A 23,786-nucleotide genomic window follows, 5' to 3' on the forward strand; every position below is an offset into this window, starting at 1 on the left:
TAATGCTCTCAATTAGCTGGAATCACAACAGCAATCTGTCAGGACAATGCAGCACGTGTTATTCCTTTGTTTGCTTCTCCTCTTGTGAACACCAGATAATGCTCCTGCCTTCAAAGCTTCCTAATGAATTGCCTGACTCAAACAGCTCTAAAGACCTCCTACAGTTCAGCTAGGTAGGCAGCAAATGGATTTATGGAGGGAATTTTTGTCTCTCTCTGCAGAGTAACTCTGCTATAATAACTCAAAATGTAGTGATCTCTTTTACCTGTAACATCTGTGGTCCAGGGGCTGAAAGCTTCATTTGTTAGGAGATTGGAATGAATCTATTGCTGGAGTGCCAAGTACAGAAATAACTGCCACTGACTGGAAGAAATAAGTGCTTTCATTTCAGAAGATTTATGAGGCAACTTTGCAATGCAACAGTGTGCGGTAACGAATTCAAGAATAAGATACCTAAATATTACTTGTGTGGACACATGTAGTCAGTGGGAATCTTGTCAGAGTTCCCTGGGGCTCTTAGGCTGAAAGGCAAGTAGGTGTTTTCTTTCAGTGCAAAGTGAATCACCACCTCAGCTTCCTCGACTCTGTGGACTGAAAGCTCCACTCAGGTGCCTGAGCTCAGGTATCTGTTGCTATTTTTGTGGTGTCCAGGATATTCCCAGAAGTTTGTGGTTACAACACAGATCTTGCAGGACCCACCCTCTGTGGAACCATCAAGAGACCAGCAGATATTTGGGAGCATCTGAGATAGCAGGAGATGTTTGTGTGTGGGCAGGTGTATGAAGTGTCAGATCTCTGAGTCAGCTAATGAGAGCTTACACATGTAGACATGGCTAAAAGTGTCTGTCTTAATCTGAGGCTGAATTCATCCAAATCTCCCAGATCTGGAAAGGGGATCTTTTCTCTTATTCTTCAGTGGGATGCTAACTTGAGAGCATAAAGATGGGAATTTGAGGTCATTAAATCCTCCTCTTCTAGGTGTGATGATGCCAGTGAGGGTATTACTGCCAAAATGCAGTCAGACATTAAATGAGGGCCCTGTAATCCAGTTAGATCAACAAGGTTGATAGACACAGAGGTATACCAAGGGAATGTCTGTCCCTCTCTTGTCAACTTAGTGTGTTCTGCCATTGAAGAAATGGAAGGAGGTTCTACTAGTTTGTAAATTCTGTGTTGACTTAAAATGTCAGCTTGTTTTCACTGGGATGACAAGACAGAAAAAAAAGTTTTGAAACATAAAGAAGCCATGGTGAAAATGCTTGCTTTTATGGAAATAAATTTCTTACCAGAATGGAAAACTAGGCACTTGTTTTCCCTGGAAAATTAGGTACTATTTTATTCCTTATGACTGATAAGCGTCTTCCAGCATCTGACAGTGTTGCCTCTCCCATTTGGTTGATTTGGGGAAGGGAGGTAGACAAGAAACTCAGAATTTCCTGCTGCTTTCCCAGCCCAGGACTGGTCCCATCTCCCGTAGGTTGCTGCCACAAGATGGCCAGGCCTTCTGCAATGGTTCTTTCCCAGAAAAAAACGAAGTAGAAGAGAAATAACGTATTAGCTGTAAACATGGATTTCTCTCTGGCAATTTCCTGAACTCATATACTTTACAGTTTCCCAGGAGAAGCAAGTAGATGTTTAATCTAGGCTGATCCCATGCTATTTCTTTAGCTGAATAAATGTTTTACAGGAAGAGGACTTGCCCTGCAATAAACAAGTGTGCAAAAGCTTCAAGTGGTTGTAGCAGCGATACGGATAATAACATCCAATACCCAACTGTCATATTCACAGCACTGCTGTTGTGAAAAGCAGAGGTTGGGCCTGTCTTCTAATCTAACTTTATATCTTTATTTATTCATAACCCTGTGTGTAAAGTCCTAGTAGTTAAATAAACATGAGGTGGATGAAAAGAAGCCAGCATGAAAATAACTAAGAACTGTGTTTCCCTCTTTTTGCAGCCCTATGATGTAAATTTACAAGTTACATCAGTGTTGTCCAAACTGTCCCTGTTTCCCCATCCTCATATCCACGAATACCTTTTGGATCCTTACGTCAACCTCGCCTCTGGCTGCAAGTCTCTCTTCTCTGTGATTGTCAGGGTGAGTAAAGACAGCAATAATTACCCATAGCAGTACGGCAGTGATAGATTTAATAACTTTGTTGTCAGTGGTAGTAGTTGCTGGGTAATTTAAGTTGGTAAATGTTTGTCATTGGAAGCTGATTTCAAATCAAGATTGGGCCTACGTGGGTATCTCTGCTCATACTCTTTTTTTTTTTTCCTGATGAAGGCTGTTCTTGACAACTTAGTCCTGGATTTATCAAAAGTGCCCTTCTTCTCCAATTCCATCTCTTCCTGCCAGATTTGCATCCTAGAAGTGCTGGCTGGGTGCCTGTCACACACTGCAGTGTCCTCAGTCAGAATCCCCTGCTCACCCCCCGCACCAGCTGTTATTAAACTGGTCAGGAGCCTGTTAATGATGCTTGCCCAACAGAAACAGAGGGCTTGGCTCCCTTTCTCCCAGCAGCCCTCTCTGTTCCAAAATACAACCTTCACACTCTCCCCCTGTGCCTTCCCCAGGCCCAGGAACTCACTGGTTGTTGTCTGTGTCACTGATGCAATTAAAATAAGTAATGCCATTGATGACAAGAGCAAGTACGGCTTTTGTATTTCTTTACTTTCTGCACTTGCTCACCCTCTCTTTGGGCAGAGCAGCCTCTCTGCAGGTTGTTCTGCGGGCCTGTGAGGGTGCTGAGCTGGGCACTGAAGCTGCCATTGAACCTTGCTGCCAGGCACTCTGCGGAGGCGTTAACTTTGTGTGTTGATGCCCTGGGCTTTGCAGGTCGTCGGGGACCTCATGGTTAGAATCCAGCGCATCCCAGATTTCACTCCCAAACTTCTGCTGGTCAGAAAACGCCTGCTGGGCTTGGAGCCCGAAGGGCCCATGTGAGTAAACACATTGCACGTTCTCCGAGACGCGTGGCTGCGTTTGTGTGTGCCGGTCCTGATTTCCCTGCCCTTTCCTCCCTGTCCCAGCATTGACCACATGACGTTACTAGAGGGCGTGATTGTGCTGGAGGAGTTCTGCAAGGAGCTGGCAGCGATCGCCTTTGTGAAGTACCACACCTCTGCCACGCCCTGAGCAGCTCCGGGCTGGGCTCGGCCAGGGACAAGGTGGTGCCTGCCAGCAGAGTGCCAGGGGATCTTTGGAAGACGAGTTCCTTTCACCAGACGTTGAGTTTGCAAACGGACGTGGAGCACGAGCGAAGGTGGTTGGGGAGAAACCAATACACGACATTTCTAGCCGCTGTGTGAAGAGCTGCAAAAGCTGCATGAAGAACCACAGACATCAGACCTCGGTTATTCTGATGACAATGTTTAGAGAGTTTGGGCTCTTGTATGTCCTGGGGCTCACATGCACCAATTTGCTCTTTCTGACCATATTACTTTTAAAAAAACAAATTAATTTTATAACTTTTTTATGTCTTAATTCTTTTTCTTTTCAGTTGGACATATGAAAGAAAAACACACCTATAGTTGCAATGTATGTTCTTCATTTTTAATAACTTTAAAAAATCCACCAATCCACAGTAGGATATGTTAATGAGGGATCATTTTGCTTTTGGTAGATCTTAAGTACAACTCTGAGCTTGATTCCTCAGTGGTTTACTCCAAGAAATCTATCAGTCTAAAATCAGTACTGAAGAAATTAATCCTGATTTGGCATCACATCCATAAGAAATACATCTGAGGTGTACATGTTTGTAGCATGTTTGTCATTCCAAGTGATTGATCTCCAGGTCATCCGTGTAACTAGATTTGCTTTAGCTTTTTACATGGGAGCTTTAGTTGTTTAACTCATGTCAACTTTACATTATAGGTTAATTATAGGTCATCAGTAGTTGTTGCTGAAACAGTATTGTTAATTTCTTTTAAATTGGTATTAGTCTGAATTGGTTTAAGAATCTTCTGTGCCTTGAAAATCGTCAGCATAAGTGTTCTGTTATTTTGAGAGACATTTTTATTGCTTATCTACCCACCACAGTGATGCCAAATCAGTTAAAGCATTGGTAACTTATTTAGGACCAAAATTTGCACCTGCTTTTCTCAGTGCTGGGATGCAGGAATGCCTTTCAGTGACTCCTTTTCCGTGTGAATGCCATCAGCCAGGGCAGGCGCTGGCATTGGCGGCAGAGGCCACCGCAGGCTGCTTTGCTTCTGCCCTCCAGAGGGTCCTCACTGCCAGCACCCTGTGCAGGTGGCTGTGCTGGACCTTGTAGGACACCAGTGACCTGTCCTGCTGTCCACACTCATGGGTAGGACTCTTTCCCCTCCTTTGAACGAGGCCAGGTGGAGCTCAGTTCCTTCCCTTTACGTTGTCTTTCCTCGTTTGTCTTTCCTGTTTGCACAGCTAACGCCCATTTCAGATGTCATTGCTCATATGCAAACATGGACTGATTTATTCAGTCACTAGAATTCTTCTGGATTTACATGACTGTACCTAGAATCAGATTCTGCTCTCTATCCATGCCTTTGAGGTCTTGTTTTTTAATATTTATGGAAGCTGGATGTTAAGAGGCCTTTTAAGTTAGCAGGTTAATTAGAGCAGTGTCACAGTTAATGGGCTAAATTTATTCTTGTCACCAGTGAAGAGCATCCTGCTGTAAAAGCTTCCAGTACAGGTTCAGCTGGAGAAAGCAGTTCTAGAACTGGAGAAACATTTTGCCAGGTAAAACCTGTATTCAGTGGCTCCCTGTACTTTTTTTTTTTTTTTTTTTGCAAAAAATGTTGCATTTCTCCAGCAAACAAAAGCTTTTTGCTTTTGTTTTGCTGCTTCGCCTGTTGTATTTTTTCTGTATTTGGCTCCAAAGTGTTTTCAGGTCCAAGTAGCATAGTAGGACAAAATTAGAAAAAATTACACTTGCTTCACTTTTCTTCTTGGGAAGCATACCTTGAATGTAGCAAATCATTTTTAGTGACCTGCATTGCAGACAGTCCACATTAGGAGCTTCATTAATACCTGACACATAGTTTAGAACATGTTGATGTCTATGCAGAGTGATGCATAATATATACATTTGTTATTTATAAGGTCCCAATTCAGCAAAACATGTAAAGATAAGCTTAATTTCAAGGAGTTTTTGCTTAAATCACAATCTTTTATATGAACAAACTTAAGCAGTTGAGCAGAAATGTTGATGCTTTACTGAACTTGGGTCTTTGTTGGTTTTGATTGAGCTTAATTACTTTTCCCTCAAATCATCTATTTATTTTTTAAAGCATATGCTCCAGAATACTTCTAATGTCCCAATTTCAGTGGAAACTGGAAGTGATAATACTACTATAAATGAAAGCAAGCAAAATGATAAACAAAATGTGCAAGAGCATTCTGAGTAATGTCTGAACTGATAAAGCCATTCAAGAGTTGCCTGATTTTAAGTGAAAGCATTAACATCACTCCCTTTGTTTTGCTGTTTTCAGTGGTACCTGGGCTCATTACACTGCAAGGCTGCAGCGTCTGTGGTGTTATTGTGCAAACCACTGCAGAGCTGCAAACACAGCTCCTTAAGCTTGTCCATGAGAAAAATAAGTAGATAGAACTATGATCACTCTTAAATTCAGGCTATGATTGTTCAGTCTGCAGTGACATTGGTAATGTTTTCTTGCAAACCAAATGTTATTTAGTCAATAAATTTATAAGACATGGATCCATCCTCACACAAGTGAAGCAATCCTTTAAGTTGCTTTAGCCTAAACTGCTTTTGTGAGTGCTGCCTACAAACCCTTAATTACCATACCTGATGACAATGACCTTTATTTTTGTAAAAGTGATTTAATCTTTCTTAAGAGATGGAACTCATTTAATTATTTTTGTGGTGATATTTTTCATGCACTTTTTTTTTTTTAATGATTAGAAGTTTGTTCAGGTCCATGTTTTCACCTTTTTTATCTATGCATGTCATTGAGGAGCCCATTTTGTTTCTGTGTGTGTGTGTTTGTATGTGGTTATTTATTGCCTAGAGAGGGTCACCTGAGAAAATACTTGGCCTGAAGAGTTCCTGGCTTGTGCAGATCCTCCAGATGTCAGTGGGAAAGAGGAGTGCTCATCACATATGAGAATGGGGCCACTGGTATTAGATTGAAATACTTGAGATGGGATAGTAGAATGATTTTTTTATTTCAAAAAGCAGATGCAAACCACATTATAATCCTGATGCACATGTGTGTAAATAGAAGCATTGTTTTACCTTTTTTTCATTTATAGTATGTATTTGATTTAGACTCTGATTTAGAAAATTTTGTCATTAAGCCATGTCCTAGCTCTGGTAGAACAAGTTTGTCCTTAGTTTCTCCTACAATACTCCTGGTATTCAGATTCTGTCTGTGTAATGTTCTTATTCTTATTTGTCTGTGCAATATAAAAGCTGTGACTTGATGCACAGCTTGAGTCTGGTTGTACATCACCTATGTATATATATACATATATATATATATATATTAAAAAAAGGACCAGAATCCTGAGCTTGCTTACACTATGATTAGTGTAAAGATTGCCACACTTCATTTTACAGGGCACAAAGTAATCATGGAATGGCTTTGTAAATGCATGGTAATTTCTACCATAACCTGCTGTGCAATCTCACAGGTGACATTTTATTAGTGCTCTTTGTCTTGCTAGAAGAAATACTAACCTGAAGTACTTGATAAGATTAAAGGGTCCTGGAGTAGACTTGGGGCTACATGGAAAATCCATCTGATATTGCATATCGTACAGGGTTTTCAAACCATGTCCTCAATGCTTTCTGTGCCCTGTAAAATAGTGTAATTATATAAAATATATACTCCTTGTTTTGCCTCCTGCCTTGTTTACATTAAACAGAGGATATTCAGTAAAAATTTTCTATTAAACTTTGTGTAGGTCACTTACTGACAGTGTTGCCAAGGTTTCACAGATGTGGGAATTCCCAATGAGGAATTGTTGAAACAGCCACATTACCAGACATACAATATTAAGTTTTATGAAGGAGGTTGTGATAAAACTCAACTTTTTGTGCTAAAAAATGCATGGAGGATTAAAAGGGATATTCTCAAAATAAATTAATTTCAGTGAAGCGACTGCTTCCATTATTACAGAATTCGTAATAATTTTTGTGTGAGTGACCTTGAGATGGAATATGTTTTAACATTTTACATCATGCCTTTGATCCTGAAGCCCTCATTTATTTTGAGTCAGTGACTACAGCATCTTCTGGCACAAACGTATTTGCTGTACTGTGCTGTGCAGGGCTCGGACTGAATCAGCTCTTGCCCAGGAAAATGGGAATCCTAGGGAAATGGGCAGGATGGAGCCATCCTGGGCACAGATGAGCATCTGCTCTTTCCTGGGAGCTCTGGTACTCTTCCAGAAAGGCTGCAGCTGGTCAAAATCTCGGTTTCCTATTGCATTTGAGTGCAGAGCGTGAGTCACAGCATTGGTTTGTTGGAGACAAATGTCATGGGGGTGAGAGCATCATTTCTTCCTTCGGGGCCCTTGAGGAAGGCTTTTATACACAGGGATTTATGTATGTTTTTAAATCGTGTTTCTTGGGGTTTTTTTCCTATTTTTGGTTTCCTCCTAGTTTTCATCAGCCTTTTAAAAATCTTGTTGCTCTGTAGGATCCCCTCTGAGGGCTGCACTTGAAAGTTAAGCTGTTCCTCCTTGGTATTTAACATCTGCAAGTGCTCTTATATCTTTAATAAGAACAGTGCTACAGCAAGATGATGCACTCGACAGCTTTCATTATAGCTCTCTGCATCTTTCTCCCATCCTCTTGGGTCTCAGAGATTGTCATCTGCCACCCCAGATCATTTATCTGCTGTGTCTGCATGAGGCCTTCAGATTTAGGGAGACTTTGCTTTCTCAAGTAGTGAGGAAGTTGTATCAAAATGGAATGTTTTGCATCTTATATTTTACTTTGATATTCTTGAAATGACTGAGTTATTGAAGCATGGTTATCCTATGGCACTTGCATTCTGATAGAAGTTTTGGGGGGAGGAGTACTATCAATGTGTGGTCTCTGCTTCATATTCATTAACTCATTGTACAGATTATCAGCCAGAGTTCTCAGTGTAGGTACAAGTAGCACAGGATCTACTGACTTTGTTAACCTTTAAATATCAGCAGAACTGGTGCTGTCAAAGCCTCAAGGCTTTTGCTGGTTTGGTATGTGATCCAGTTGGATTAAAGTGGATTAATGCTCAGTGAAGTGAATCTGTCCCAGGTTGTATGAACCTTTTCAGCCTAAACCCTGTGTTCCTTGTGCATCCTTTATCAGCTGAGGCTCCCTTTGAATGGTGAGAGAAGGAATTGAAGAGCAATTCAGGAATCAAGTGAAGCATATGGTGGATTAAAACTTTCAAGTGTCACAAGCTTCTTGGAAACGCTAAAAAGAGAGTGTAGAATTTTAAATTTTACATGTTTTGACTGGTTGCCTTTGGAATTAGATCTGTGCCTTTGGAGTCAAATCTGTGAGGATAAAATGATGCATCTTGGAACGTGGTTTCTCATGGGGCTATTTGATTACCTTTGTTAGGATGTCACATCCATTCTGAACTATGCTTCATTGAATTCCTGCTGGTTATTACAATTAATGCTGCTGCCAGTATAAAATCTGCCATGACAGTGCTGTGGAACTCACAAGTGTGAGCTGAAACTTTGATAAAAAAAAAGTAGACCCTTCTTGTCTAGCTTTGCCTTTCTGCTCTACATCATAACTGAACAGGGGGTTTTGTATGGTGTCCTCTTCCTCTGGTGAAACATTTTGCAGGCTGAAAGATAAGGAAACACATGAAAGGGAGAACCCTGTTCCTGTGCTAGGCTGTAGGAACATATTCTCTTAATCACCTTAATTTTCAAGAAGGTGAAACTCGTTTTCTAAAAGGTTCTCTTCTGGAAAGAGGGAGGGTATCCTCCACAGGGAGCCCTAGACAGTGAGGATAAACTTGCGTGAGTAGTTTGCCCTGAGCATGGCAGAAATGTGGTATTTGCTTTATATGTTTGAAGATGTGTAGTGTCTGAATTCCAGTTTGGAGATATGAAGCAGGTGAACATGTTATATGTAATACATATAACAAGAGACAAGATACAGGAAGTTCTGCAGATAATAGCAAAAGATCTTATTTTAGAGAGGAGAGCAACAGAGGTAACTAAGTTTAGCATAGTTAAATTATGGCTTGGGGTTAGAGGAACATTCATTCCCAGTAAAAAGATTTGGAAGTCTTAAGCAGCAAAACTGAAAGAATTACGAAATCTTAATTTATGAGAATGCAATTAAAACATCATTGAGGCAAACTGAAACTCCTTGTTAGTGCAAACTTCCTGACCTTGAATGTCGCTAGATGAGAAGTGGAGGGAGCCTGTAACCTCTCACTTTTGAAGCCAGACTGGACAAGAGCCAGGCAGTGTTTCACGAGGGAGCCAGCCTGTGCTGGTGAGGAGGTCAGGCAAACACACAGTTACATTCTCAGCCTTCCAGCATGGCTTGGGTTTGTTCTGCTGGAAAGCAGGGAGATGGACTGATCCCCTTGAACGTCTCCTGTAAATGAGGGAGGTTGCTGCAGTCTGAGGGAAGCAATTTTCAGCTTTCCTGACCACCACTCACTCACACAGGGACCCTCTGCAGCTGCAGCACCCATCGCACGCAGCGAGGACACGGGTCGATTAGCGGGGCAGGATCCCCCCATGCTGAGCTGCCTTGGAGAGAAGAAACCAATCACCTTTTCTCTGCATCGTCATTATCCTTTACTTGAGAAGCTCACTTCTCCTTCCCTCATCTCCTCATCCACCTGTCAAGTTCATATTTCTTCATTTGGGTCATGAATTTTAATTTCCTAGTGTTTTCAGGGACTCCTGTTTTTACTGTTAGCAGACTGTCCATCAGCTGCATGTTTCCACACGATTTTCCTTTCAGCTTCCTGAAAGGGGAAAAAAAAAAAATTGTTTATCCTGGCTTTTAGACTCACATTCTCCTGCCTTGTTAATTCCATCCTTTCAAATCCCTGAAAATGTTTTTTGTCTTGTCCTTCACCTTGAGGATTCAGTAGTCAGCAGTTTGTGCAGCTCAGCAGGCAGGGAGGGTTACGGATAGCATGGATAAAATCAGAGCTGCCTCTGCCCACCCAGGTCCACCTGCAGGATCTGTACAGGAGGAAATCCCATCTGCGAAGCAAACGCGGTGGAGTGGTCAGAGGGAAAACCTGAAATCTATGGAAATGTTGCTGTCAGTAGGAATGCACACAGCCTTCACTCTCTGCTTCGCAAACTCTTCACAGCATTTCTGCTAAAGGTTTTTTCAGAAGGAAAATACAGGGATGAAAATTAAGAAAAAAGTGGTTACTGAAGAAAACCAGATAGCCTGGACATGTTTAAAAGAGAGACACGTAAACAAATGTCTTCTACTGACCTGGCAGCAGTTCTGAGCTTCCCAACAACAGTGATTGGTGCCAACCCCAGGGACAGGACCTGGATCAGATCTGGCATGTGTGGGACAACTTGTCTGGGACCAGGGGAAATACAAAGGTTTGTAACCCTCAGAGGGCATTTTAAAAGAGTTACCACAGAAGTAAAGATAAACCAACGAGAGGAGAAACATATTTCATATATATTTATATAATATGTATCATAGATGTGAAATATGTATCATGTTTATATTTCTAATTGATCAAAACTTTATGATTTTATGCTGTTTCTTTGTTCAAACAAACACAAATTACTAAGGAATGCAGTCATCCCTTGCTTACATTGGCAAAAACTTAGCAGCATTATAGAAGATACATACTTGAGGAGGGATAACTGAAGTATTGCCCTCAGAGCCATCCAGCAGAAGGCTGCTTTGCTGTTGGTAAATGAGACCTTCCATTAACAGCTTAGAACTCTGCTGTTCCCTGACTTTTTGCCAAAATTTAGGAAAAGTAGTAGTAATACTGGCTAAATCATGCATCAAAATTGTGTGAGAAGTTCCATTATATATATATATAATGTCTGCTTCTCTGAAGTCATGATCTCAGATCATTAAATAAGGAGTTGGTTTAATATCAGCCAATAAATCACAATAAGCCTTGATGCTTCCAAGATGGAAAATATGCTTATCAGATCATAATTTTACATTCTAAAAGATCAAGAGTGAGCACAAACCCTTTTTCCTCCTTTTATAATTAATTCCAAATGTCAATTTGATCTACTAATATAATCCTAATTGCCAAATTTCTAAAATAGGGTTGCCTTTTTGTTTCTAAATATCGACCAAATAGAATAATGAAAAAAAATAGATGCCTTGATATGATTAAATGTGATCTGATCAACCAGTGGGACAGGCCCATGGCTTCCTCTCTTCAATTTATGTCTCTCAAATGAGATGCTGGCAAGGACTGTTCTGACTGGTTTTGCCTAAGAGGGGAAAGCTGCAACATGAAAAGTTTCTACCTTCTGGGTTGGAAAATAGAAGTACATTATAATGGATACTTTGAGATTATGGCATATATACTTATCCTGGAAACCATTATTTTTATAATGCATATTATTCCAGGAAGAAGCAAAGGTGTGGGAACTGTAAATAATGCCATGCTAATAATCCCAGCCAGCATCTGCAGCAGTTGATGCCATTTTAAGGCACATTTTACTCTTTAGCCCTGATCACTGTCTTGTGCTGCCAATTGTTCAGTTATTTTTAAGCAGTTTGCTTACTAACCACGCACTGAGGTGATGCTGAGTATTCTGAGCAATTTTGTTGAGTTTGTGGTTTTGAGTGGCAAATAGGTTTTTCTCTCCCTGTGACAGATGGATGAGTTAGTCTGTTAATAGAGGAAGCTGTCACAGAGGAATTGCATGTATAGGCTTCATTTACATTTTTAAAGTGCAAGCTGTATAGGTGAAATTCATCTTTTCAGCTCTTCAGGTATTAAACTCTTTTTGGAAGGGGCTTGACTTTTTAGTCCTGACTCAGTTTCCTGCAGAGACTTTCTGTGCTTAGTGCCTTATGAACAATTACCAGAAGCCCCTAAGAAATTGTTTCAACGTTGGCCTCATTGTTTATTACTTCAGTGGAAAAGTGTGGAGTGCAAGAGCAAGCTGACCCAAATGCCAGATAGAGAAGTTCTCCAGGTTGGAGCTGAAATTTGATAATGAAAACCTGCACCATAATGAGCCAAGGTCAGTATAATTGTGTAACTCTACTACTTCAGCAGCTGAAGATTCCACCTGATTAACCTATTTATAGCATTGTATTAATTCAGTACCATTTATTCCAGATGCTCTATGGAATTTTATAAACAGCCAAGGAGACACCAACCCTGAGTGCAGTATGGAATGAGATGGCTTTCATTATCGTTAACTCCTGATATTCTGCTGATCCCCTACCTTCAGCAACGTATTAGCAGGGTCTGAGTTGCACGACAAACAAAGGAGAAACTTAAAAATAGCATAAAAATGCAGCTGTGAATCCTTGTATTGTACTGCCATCACTGGTAACAGGCCACAGGCTTTGTGCCCAGTTTGCAAGGCATAAAATGGGTTAGCAAATGTATAAATGAACCCAAATGCATCTTAGACTGAGGCAAAACCATCACCATGAACATCACAGTCCTGGGGAAAGGCCCCAGACACCAGTGACCTTCAGCACACCACCAACATGACCACGGAGCCCCGAGGAGCAGGGAAAGGGACCACAACATCAGAAAATGGGGTAAAAAATAGGAAGAGCACTTTGCACTGTTCTATTATTAGTGTTGAAGGCATAGCCGCTTCTTTCTGTGATAATTACATCTGGGCTGATAGTGGCTTTTGGAACAGACTGCAAGTACAGGAGGTAAGAGGATCAAACACACCAGGAAAGGTTTAGTGTCCTGCTGCCAGGGAGAAGACTGACAAAGCAGGGACAGACACTTCTGTCTTCTGATAAAAAATGTCATCTGTTTTGTTGTTGGTTTTGATCCTGATACCCTCCATGCTGTGGAAAAGCTGCTTGAGGGCTTTTCCTGCCTGACAACAGTGGCATTTGATCTGCAATCTGTCTGGAGCCCAGACTGGGGATATGCATGAGGCTGTCAGTATTTACCAACATTTAAATGGTGCTGTAGCTCCAACTGGAAGACCTTAGCTGAGTGCAGCGACACCATCCCTATTAAAGAAACAAGAGAGTATCTAGGACCTGTCTCCAACCATGCATTTTATAAGAAAAGCTATTTTTCTTTGGTTTGAATATAAACATATCTACTCAAGTCATATTCTACTCTACTACTGCCTCGAGGTTTATCCAGAATAAAAAATTGCTACTGTGACAGTCAGGATGACCAGACTGCTAAAATAGAAACACGGAATTTCATTCACATGATCATCATTATTTAATCCAGCAAATATTACAATTTCATTTCACCGGAACATATTTTTTCCTTTGGATTGGGTCCCAAATAATTTAATTCCCTGGTTTTTGCATTGTTTCAGTGTCAACCTACTCAGACAATAATTATTCTTAAGGGGGTCAGCGTGCATGTGAGAAACAAAGCTCACATCAGTGGGTACCATTTGTAGTATCCATTTGTCTCTTGGTCCCCTGAATCACTGATGTGAAGCATTTCCAGGGAGCTGATAATCACGATTTAAACCATTTTGTTTTCTACCATTTATAAGCTTGTCTGAGCCAGAAATCATTCTGTGGCTGCCGCTGCTGCATCCTTCAGGGACAAAATGTTCTAAAGAGCTAATGTTGGTCTTTCATTAAGAAACCTATTCAGAACCACAGAGAGTGATTTTGACAATGCAATTGGTAGTTGCTCTAGGGCAGGAGCTTGACAGGAGTCCTATTCTAAGCTAAATGAATGTATTCTGTTTATTTAAAGAAGCAGAGTCGGTTATAGATTTTGCTATGCTTGCACAAGTATACACCTGTGCATCTTGTGCACTCTGCCTCTCCAGATTGCACAAAATAATGCTGCCTTGATACATTAAAAAAAAAAAAAAAAAGAAAAAAAAAAGGTTTGCTTCTGGGGAGCCCTGTATGAAGACTAGGAAAGAAAAAGGGGAAAAAAAAAAAGAGAGATTCCTACAAACCTAAGGTCATTTAATTATATCTCATGTTTTTGTAGCATGAACACATTTTGCTTTTTCATACAGAATTATAGAATCGTTTTGGTTGCAAAGGACCTCTAAGATCAAGTCCAACCACTAACCCAGCACTGTCAAGGCCACCACTAAACCATGACCCCCAGTGCCACATCTACACATCTTTTAAATCCACCATCCAGGGGATGGTGACTCCAGCAGTTCCCTGGGCAGCCTGTCCCAATGCCTGACCAGCCTTTCAGTGAAGAATTTTTTTCCTTTTATCCAATCTGAACCTCCCTTGGGTGGAACTTGTGTCCATTTTCTCTTGTCACCTAGGAGAAAACCCCACCCATGTTTTGTTGGGTTTAAGTTGGGGTGGAGAAGGAAAGGCATTTAGTGAACAAGGGAAATTGAGGTGAAGGTCACTGAGATTCAAAGTGACAGAAGAGATTAAGGCCTTGCAAAGATGAACAGGGGTGTAGTTTCACATCACAGCTTTTCTGGTGGCAAAGCTGGTTTCCAAAAGTTCATATCCTTAGCTGCTGGGCATTGTGTTATAGAAACAACATTGCACTGGTCATTGCACCACAGCCCAGAAAGTTCAACCAGCACAGGCAAAGGTTATAAACTGCTGCAGAGGTGGAAACATGAACCAGGGTGGGAGTGGGCAGCACATTTCCATTTGTCTCCATGGGGCAGAGCTGGAAAGAGCAGCAATCTGAGAAGGAAGGGTGCTTATGTGGCTGAGCCGTGGTGTGGGCAGCTGGAAGAAGCTGGATTCTGTTCCTGACCCTGCTGCATGACCCAACATCTCTGTTACTACAGCATGAGAGAAATATTACTGAAAGTATTTCCTTCGAGGAGTGCAGCTATGTCTCATTAATGCAAGTGTAATGGAAGGTGGTGTAAGAACACAGCGTTGTTATCAGCCCCTCTCATCTTTAAAAGTGTCATTGCTCAGGTAATCACAGACTTTCAGAATTAGATCTCCTGGTAGTGCTGCCAAACACATGCTTGTGTCTTAGCAGAATGTTCTTTGTAAGGATTTTGGAGATCAAAGAAATGTGAGCTTGATTGGAAACCAATTCTCTACTGCTGTGTGGTCCTTTAGAAACTAATAGGATTTTTATTTCCTTTGCCCTTTGATCCCCAAAATGAGCGATATAAAGATAAGGAATATGAGAACAAAAGAGTCGATGTACCAAGCAAAGAGTGGAAAGGGAAAGCAAGAATGTGCCTACAGGTTAGTTAGATAGATTTAAAAAAAAAAAAAAAAAAAAAAAATCAGGTTTCTGGTCAGGAAATCCCAGCAAGCTACAGGTATAAGGAATATATCTGTCAGCTCGATATCTCTGTAACTCATATAAACACCCAAACAGGGCTGCAATAGGGATTGCCATGGATGCCCACAGGAAGAATATTTTTTTCTCCATATACAACTGGAATTACAGTATTACTTGTGCAGCTGATGCTACTCAAAGTCCCATTTCTTTGCTGCACCTTTAATCTTATTGCCTAAATTCTTTAGCCTTCCTCCTACTCTTTTCCTTGTTTGGCTTCATATTCCAGGAAGAACCCAATGCCTACAAGTGTGCTTTGCAGCTCCAGCTCTTGTCATTTCCATGCTGCCTGCAGTCTGTGAGCCAAGGAGAGCAGCTCCTGTAGCATTTCACCCATTTCCATGGCCCCGATACTTTAATTTTAGTTTCATTGTCTGGGGTCAGTCCTTGTACAGGGACAATTAACACAGAGCCTCTGAAATCTGATAGGGATTTAAAGCAATGGGTGAGTGGTTGCCACCTGGTGAGAGGAGGAGGAAGGAGGGGGAGGATGAATGAGCCTCCCTTTTCCTTTCTCATCCGGCGCACATTAGTGGATCAATGACTGAAATGGATGAGGGTGCTGCTGAAGTGTCGGCACTGCAATGATGTAGCTGCTATTAATGGCTAGAGCTCCAGCCCGGAAATTATAGATGGGAAAAAAAAAAAAAAAAATCTGTGGGCTCTGAATTGGTGATTTGAGGATTGTAATTTAGTGCTCACTTTCATATTTCATAAAAAGGCTACTGTGCACTGCATTTTCAGAAGTTTGCCTGCTGGTTAAGGAATAAAGTCAATAAACCGTATTTGATCTGAATTCTCCTTCCACTCTCCATCAAAGATACGGCACACAATCAGCAATGGTGGCTTTCCTTTAAACCAAGGTTCATGTTTTTCAGCAGATCTGTTTGCAGTGGGGAAATGTACCATTAGCTCTCTGGCTGTCTGGATTTAGAGCAAACATACAAAATATTTTAGTTTATATAGCCTGTGAACTCAGCATTTTTCAAGGTCAAATTCCTACTTCACTAAAATCACTGGCAAACACATGGTTATCTTCAGGCAGCCTGGATCTAGACAGTAAAGGAAAAACAACCCAAAACTGATCAAAGCAACCCCCAAATCCCACAGCAAAAGCACCTTGTCTTGCGAAACTGTTGAAAAGGACAAATGTGCTATTCTCAGCTAAATCTGTGATCCTAGGGAGGCTGTACCCTTCCACCAGCAGTCTGACCAATACCAGAACTCAACAGGGTTTTATCCATATTGACTTTCTTTGGGCTTCTCTTCTCCTACAGCAATCACACAGGTCACAGAGGGAACACGGAGGGAAGCTCCCTCCTCGCCGACAATGCTGCAAAGCAACACCCTCTGCTTCTGCGACACTGAGCAGTGACTATATGAAATTCTGTAAGAAAGATGTCTACAGAGCAGTGCTCCCACTCTCATCTTTCAGGTTAACCTACTTTCTGCCTCCAGCTCTGAGGCTTTTCCCCGTGTCCCTGCTGCGGGTGGCTGCTGCCCTTTCCGCGAGCAGTCAGAGGGAAGGCGTCCAGCATGGATTGGGTGAGACAACAATAGCAGGTCCTGAAAAGCAGTTCCTACCTAAATGCACAGCAGTCACGCCTGCCGAGATGAGGGAATTCCGCCCTTCACACGATTGCGCGGCACTGCTGGGGCACCCGCCAGTCCCCGCTCCCGGCCTTTCCTGCCTGACAATTAATTCCCCACAGCTCTCTTAGTGGAAGCTTCGGCGTGTGCCAAAAAGGTTTTCCCTCTAATTTCAGTCTCCTAACTTTTTTTTTTTTTTTTTCTGCGCTCCTTAAATAGCAAAGGCTGTCTGATAAGGCAGCCCGGGGTGAGCAAGGAGAGGAGGCACCGAGGTAAACAACAACGGGTGAGCGGGCAGAAATATTTCAGAAAAATGTGCCAGCGTAAAAGGCTTGGCTGCAGCTATTCCTCCGGAGGGGTCGGGTTGCAAAAGCCTCTTCCTCGCTCCCCCAGCATCTGCCTCCCTGGCTCCGAGGCACGGACACATCCAAGCGCCTAATAAATTCCAGGGATGGGTAAAGCAGGAGAGCAAGTATTTACTTCGCGCTCGTAAAACAGCGCTTATAACTCTGCCTCGTCGCTGGGCTAATTAAAGCTTGCAGAGGCAGTTCGTCATCAGCCAGGGGCTGCCAGCGCCGTCCCCCGCCATGTTCCTCTGCTGTGAAAGCCACCCCGGTGTGACTCCGGGTGCTCCCGGGAGCTGCAGCGGCCCGTGTGCCACATTGCTGCCTGGCACTGCCCGGCCGCGGCTCATCGCGGGCATGGGCACATCGTGAGCTTGACCCTGGTCCAACACACTGCTTCGTGGAAAACGCTTCACTGCCACCCGTATTTTATCTCAAAATGCGCAGAACGGATTAAAAACCAAACCCGTACCCCCGCGCCCTGAGGGATGGGAAGCAGAGGTTCCGCGCTCCCTGGGGCTCTGCTGCGCTGCTTCCCGAGGCTGCTCTGCCCCCAGAGCCCCCCGTTATCTCCCCCCGGAGCACAGGCGGCAGAAGGGGGGATGCGTGTGCCGCTCAGCTCCTCGGGCTGCCAGGCCAGCTCTGAATTCACCGGGAACATCCCGCAGAAGCGCAGCGCAGCCGTGCCACGCCGCAGGACACAGCCCCAGCCTGCGGCTCTCCGAGGAGGTGCGAACGCCTTTGCTCTGCTGAATCCTAAAGGGAGTCGCTTAAGCAGTCTCTTAGGGCAAAAGATCATGTTTGTAAAGACTGATAAAGAACTCAGGAAATTACTAAAGACCGTGAAAGTCACCCCAAAAGTCACATCAGACCCAAAGATCGTGTGCACAGAAGCATCTTTAAACCACTCAAGCTGTGCGGCTTAGGGGATATGCCAGCTTGGGAATTCTCCGTGGATGGATTCAAGCAGTGGATTCAAGGATTCAAGTGGCGGGACTGCCCTGTGACTGAGCAGGTTTTTCACGGTCCAACTCAAATTCAGCTAACATTTATGCTTTATAAAGGTGCAACAATCAGGGTGCCTAGAGAAAAAGAAGCGGAGCAAAATCTCGAGTTCTGGGTTCATCTGAGGGCTCGTGGGTTCCTCTTACACCCTTCAGAGCTCAGGCAACCTCGGTGACTCTCAGCCCTGCAGCCACAAGGCAAAAACTTGCTCCTGAAAGGAAAAATGCTACCAGAGCCCTGAGGTTCAAAGACTTTGCTCATGGAGTATGGGACATTTTTAAAAAGCTAGTTTTTTGCTCATCCATCATTTTTCCTCTGGTTCTGATTACAGAGAAAAATATTGCTAAACAGAACATTAAAAAGTCAGATAAACATTGCCAAAGATACAAAAAAATAAGCACCTATTCTAAAATATTTCATTATTTTGATTTTTTTTCCTGTCTGTCTTTGTAAATTCACTTGACTGTATTTACATTCAAGATATATAATAAATATAATTTAAAACTCTTTTGTGAGAGATACTTACTTTCTGTATTTGATGTATTTTGAGAAAATACAGCCAGAATGTGTATTTTCCTAGTCAGGCCCAGTGCTTGGAGACAAATTATTAATCTTTCTTTTAACATGTAATCTATTAATTTTTAATTAATAGCACAGACAAGACTGGACAATAATTGTTACTTCTTTTGGCCTTTTCCACTTAGCATGGAAGCTGGAAAAACAAAGCTTAGCATATTCAAAAAGATTCAACAAAATGCTATTTCTGACTCTTGAGAGTGTAACTCTCAAGACTGGTTTCATTTCACATAGAAAATAAAAGCAAATCTAATATGTGTTATATGAAACTGTAAGGGGAAAAGCACAGAACCAACACAATGGTCCCAGCTTCTTGTCCTCTAAAGGTCAGCTGTGAGGATACGACACAGTGTTAAATTACCAGGTCAAAAGAAGCTGAAATGCAGAAGTATGGAAATAAAAAAGAAAGAAAAGGAAGGCTTGAACAATTCCAGGTCACTATTATGTAGTCCTCAGAGCATCCAACTGCTCTGTAAATATTGCTTAATTAAATGTACTTGGATTGACAGCAATATTTAATTCCAATTGCATTATAACAGAATCACTACCTGCAATATTAATTCCAGATTCCACAGCAGAAGCAAACCAGGAGTAGGTCTGAACTTACATCCTGATCAAGAATTTATGGTGCAGGTCCAAAAGCATCGAGTCTAAGGACAGTATTAATTTATTACAAGGTCATACAGACCTCCACTCTCTGTTTCTCTGGACTCCAACACTCCACCTTCTTGATTCATGTTCTCTGCTCCTAACTTTACAGAAGACCTGTGTAAAGGTCAATTGCTTAGTCTTAATGTCATAAAGAAGAATGAGGCAAATAGGGTCACCCCTTCAAATTTTAGCTTCCTAGAACTGGTACTACATCAAGCAGATATTGGTCTTGGATGCTGTGAGGAGGAAAGGCATGGAGCAGTGGCTGAATGGGAAATCTGACATGACTACAAAAAATGGACCTATAATGTGTAGAAAATTCAGGTCTGTCAGTCAGACAGAATGTGAGATTCTGCTAAACTAAATGGGCTTGTTTATCACTGTAATTATGTAGCTTTACATGATAAGGTATTGCATCTACATTTCTTACTCTGCGCCAGGAACTGTTCTGCAGAAATCCAGTAAATTTAATTATGAGACATAGAAAAAAAAAAATTCCTTTATTTCATGATCTATCCATCCCTGTAATGATTACTCTGGGGAAATTCCCACTGAAGCCAAGCAGATGGTTCCTACCTTGTTGTACACCCAGCTTATTTTCTTTTAAGCTATGAAGTGGTTTACAATGCCATTTTTCTCTGGAGCTGTCTTGCATTTGGCAGACCTGTGTGTGTGAATTCTCTTTTATTGTATATGTGGATAAAGGGCTCGTTTTCTTTCTTACTACAGATAGCAAATCCCACTTTGGATTCATATAAATAAGGACATGAATCAGACAAGTATCTCATCCAAATATGCTTTCAACAAGATGACTCCCATTGACTTTGTTACAAGGGAGTCAATAATCAGATTTAATGTCACAGAGCCACATGGGTGCATTTCCACAAACACCCATACTGAGCTCTTAAACACTTGTTTATGGACCAATATTGTGTATTTCTGCTTCTGACTAATCCCTCTCACTCCCTTTTTGCACAGATATGTAAATCTGCACCGGACTGGAACTGGTTGGATGAGGGAGCTCCCTGATTTCCCTGTGCCTGTTGTAACCAACCCTGGTCCTGAGGGCAGGAGGAAAAGTGCCTGTGATACTCTCCAAGGCAACCTCTGTCCTTGTGTCAGGAGCCAGCTCAAGCCCTACACACTGTACAAGGGGTTTACCCAGGACAGAGGTGTGGCTGTGCATTGTCCCCAGCAGAAAGGCAGATTTCTGCTATTTCTCCTTTCTTCCCATAATCATTCCAGGCTAACACAAGGAATATCATACAGGTTTTGGAAAAGGGATGAACACTGATGATATCTCTCAGGAAACTTTTCTTGAAGTCAAATCTTTGTAAAACTACAAATGCCCAGATTAAAAGCTGAACCTAAACTGGCAGGTGCCTGATTGAGGAATAGTATATACTTTATCTGATTTGAGACTATGTAGCTCCAAGGAGTTCTTTAAAGAGAGATAAATCATTAATCCCCACAATCAGTTCAGAGCAGCCAGAAAAGAAGATAAAGTTCCCGTGTCTTTGTGCCATATATACCTCCAGGCATCTTCTAACAGATTTCTCTGCAGTTTGAATTCAGCTCTCTACTTCAGAGTCAGAGACACGCCAGGAAGCTGCATTTGAAAGCAAAGAAAATAGCTGAAAACTCTCAAGAGATATGGTGTGATGGGGGAAATTTATTTGCAAGCATTATGTCATATTTTTTCTCATATACCCATTAAGAGCATACACAATACCTGGATGACTTAACCTGTGACCATTATTTATTGTAACCTATGTTTTCCCCAGAGCGAATGCCTGAATTCGAATCTTCCATTAATGCCTAAGTGCACTTCTGGGAAGGGTAAACAGAACAGCAAAGGACTGGATCCGCAGGCAAGAGGCACACAGCAATCAAAACCAGAAAGAAGAAAAGTGACTTTAAGTGTCCTCTTTGCTCCCTCATCCTGGACAGGCTGTGTAAGACTGGCCCCGGTGGAAATGAGAAGACCCTGCAGCTTGCTCATCCTGCCCACAGTTTGCTTCAGTCTTTCCCTTTTTCTGCAGAATAAAGAGCCTTTTTCAGGCACTGGGGAGAAAAGCATTCACCCAGGAATGGCTCCAGCACAGTGATCTGTGCAATGCAGCCGTTCGCCACACAGCATCTTTGATGCAGAATTACTGTGATGATCAAAGCTAGTTTAATCAGCTCAGAGGTTTGTAAGTGTTTGCAGCCCCTCCTGCCCGCCTGCCACCGGCCAGGATGTCTCCTTCACTTTGGGCAGCAATGATGCAGGAAAACCAATCACAGCTCTGTGGCCAGCCTTCCTCCAGGCGTTTTCACCCTCATCCTTCAATGAGAGGACAGATGGAAAAACGAATTACGAGTGGGAGACATTTCCAAGTCTACCCATTGAGGGAAGGACTTCTGAGGGAAGGTCATCTTTTCTGTCTGTTCCCTGCCCCATGAAGCCTCTGAAACGAGCTCAGAAGAGTTTCAGAAACATTTGGAAGTGTGTGCCTATGAACTGAAGCGTGGCCTACCAGCATCATACGAGGCCGTTGTTTTGGCTGCCAACCCCAAGCACAAAGCACAGCTGATTTTGGAGACATGATGGAGATTCTCTGACACAAGCACCTTCCTGTGAGCATCTCCTGTGGCTCCATTCTCATTTTATGCTGGTCAGACAATGTGGAGACCCCTGGGGAGAAAGCAACTGCACTGTGCTGCTGAATCTCACAAACTCACAGTTTTCAGTGTTAAAACTGTTGGACTACAAAGCTAAATCCAGATGAATGTTTCTGAGGAGGAAAGCAGATCCTTTTAGTGTCTGAACCATTAAGCTGTACTTAAAAGAATGAGGGAAAGGTCTCAAAAGCCTTGTTTAATACAAGCTGCTATTCTAGATTTCATCCCATCCCCAGCTGGTATTTCCTGCTCTGCAAGACACAGGGGGAAGCTAAGGCATTATTTAATGGGATTTCTCTGAAAGAGAAATCTTTAAGCTCTGCTATGGCACTAGAAGCAGAGGTGGCTGGGGGAACTTGATAGTTGGTGCCCACCCAGGAGTGTGTGCTTTGCAGAGTGAAGAGCAGGGAGGCTGTCAGTCCATAAATCTGCCTCTGCTATATCCAAGATAAATCTAATTTAAGCTTTATTTTTTGAGGATTTAAGTGGGAAAAAGCCTTGTCCTTGTTTTCTGCACAAGAAGTAAGCTTCCAGCAGCTGGAGCTGCTGGTCACAGAGCAGTCACAGTAACTGATCTACTATTGCTGAAAAGTAACTTATTCATTTGACTGTCAAATCACAGATTTCTTTCAGAGTCTCTCTCTCCCACTGGCAGCATTGAATGGGCAGGTTCCCACACTGACTTTCTGAGCTGCTGTCGTTTGCAGCAGTTCATCTATTCCAACTCTTACCCCTTAAGCTCAGTTCGACTGAAACAACTGTAAACTCTTTGCAATTCATTCATCGGGGCTCTGACTTTGGCAGAGCATCAGACTGATGCCAGGACAACCACAGCCGTGGGATTTTTTTAAGGACATTTAGTTCCTGCCATCTGTCTGTTGGCTCAACTCTAAGAAATTTAGATTGTGCTGCCTTCCTAAAGTTGTTTTTTTCCCCCCTTGGACTGCTGTCAGGATATGCAATCTGTCTCTGTGAGTGTTCCACTGAGGCAGTACTTGAGATGTGATAAAATGCCTCCAATTCTTACACGTGTTACTTTATTTCTTAAGACCAGGTGATGGTAACGACACATTTTCGATGCACGTCACTTTAAAGGCAACGAGTACAAAGAGGTTTCAACTTTTTAATGCAGACTTGGTGCATTTTAGGAATAGTGTAATGACATTTTCTATGCTATCTCCTCATTTTTAGCCTATTAGACCAGGTTGTTTGGTCAAACTGAGGTGTGAAATGAATGATTAGGTTTTGTGCTGCCACTAATCCGAGCTGGGGCTTTCCACAGTGGAGCCATTTCACTCAGCAGTGCAGGCATTGAGGAAGAAGTGGGGGTAGCTGCGCTGCTCCTTGGTTGTGTGCAGTTTAGTTAAATTCCACTTCATTTTTCATATTTATTTTCCTCCAAGGTGTTTTGAGAGGAGCTGGTATTTCTCTGATGCTCAGTACCCGTCCCCATGAGCCCGTTTTTGCCACAGTGTTAGACAGCCAGCTGGACTTGAGCAACACTGGGAGACAAACCTCAGAGCCAGTACCATAAGTACCTGATC

At 42.3% G+C, this 23,786-nt stretch overlaps 1 protein-coding gene across 5 annotated transcripts in view; it reads left to right on the forward strand.

The window, feature by feature from the left end:
• The window catches only part of FHIP2A (FHF complex subunit HOOK interacting protein 2A), a 33,917-nt gene extending 26,786 nt beyond the window's left edge, over positions 1 to 7,131 (forward strand). For all 5 annotated transcript variants that reach the window (XM_040072209.2, XM_040072210.2, XM_040072212.2 and 2 more), the window contains 3 exons: positions 1,956 to 2,096; positions 2,838 to 2,941; positions 3,032 to 7,131. In XM_040072209.2, coding sequence (XP_039928143.1) covers positions 1,956 to 2,096; positions 2,838 to 2,941; positions 3,032 to 3,137 — 351 coding nt within the window. In that variant the 3' untranslated portion in view covers positions 3,138 to 7,131. The remainder of the gene's footprint in view (positions 1 to 1,955; positions 2,097 to 2,837; positions 2,942 to 3,031) is intronic.
• Positions 7,132 to 23,786: the final 16,655 nt, after the last annotated feature.

The sequence above is a fragment of the Hirundo rustica genome, chromosome 8 (genome assembly GCF_015227805.2).
Source record: "Hirundo rustica isolate bHirRus1 chromosome 8, bHirRus1.pri.v3, whole genome shotgun sequence".
Classification (NCBI taxonomy): domain Eukaryota; kingdom Metazoa; phylum Chordata; class Aves; order Passeriformes; family Hirundinidae; genus Hirundo; species Hirundo rustica.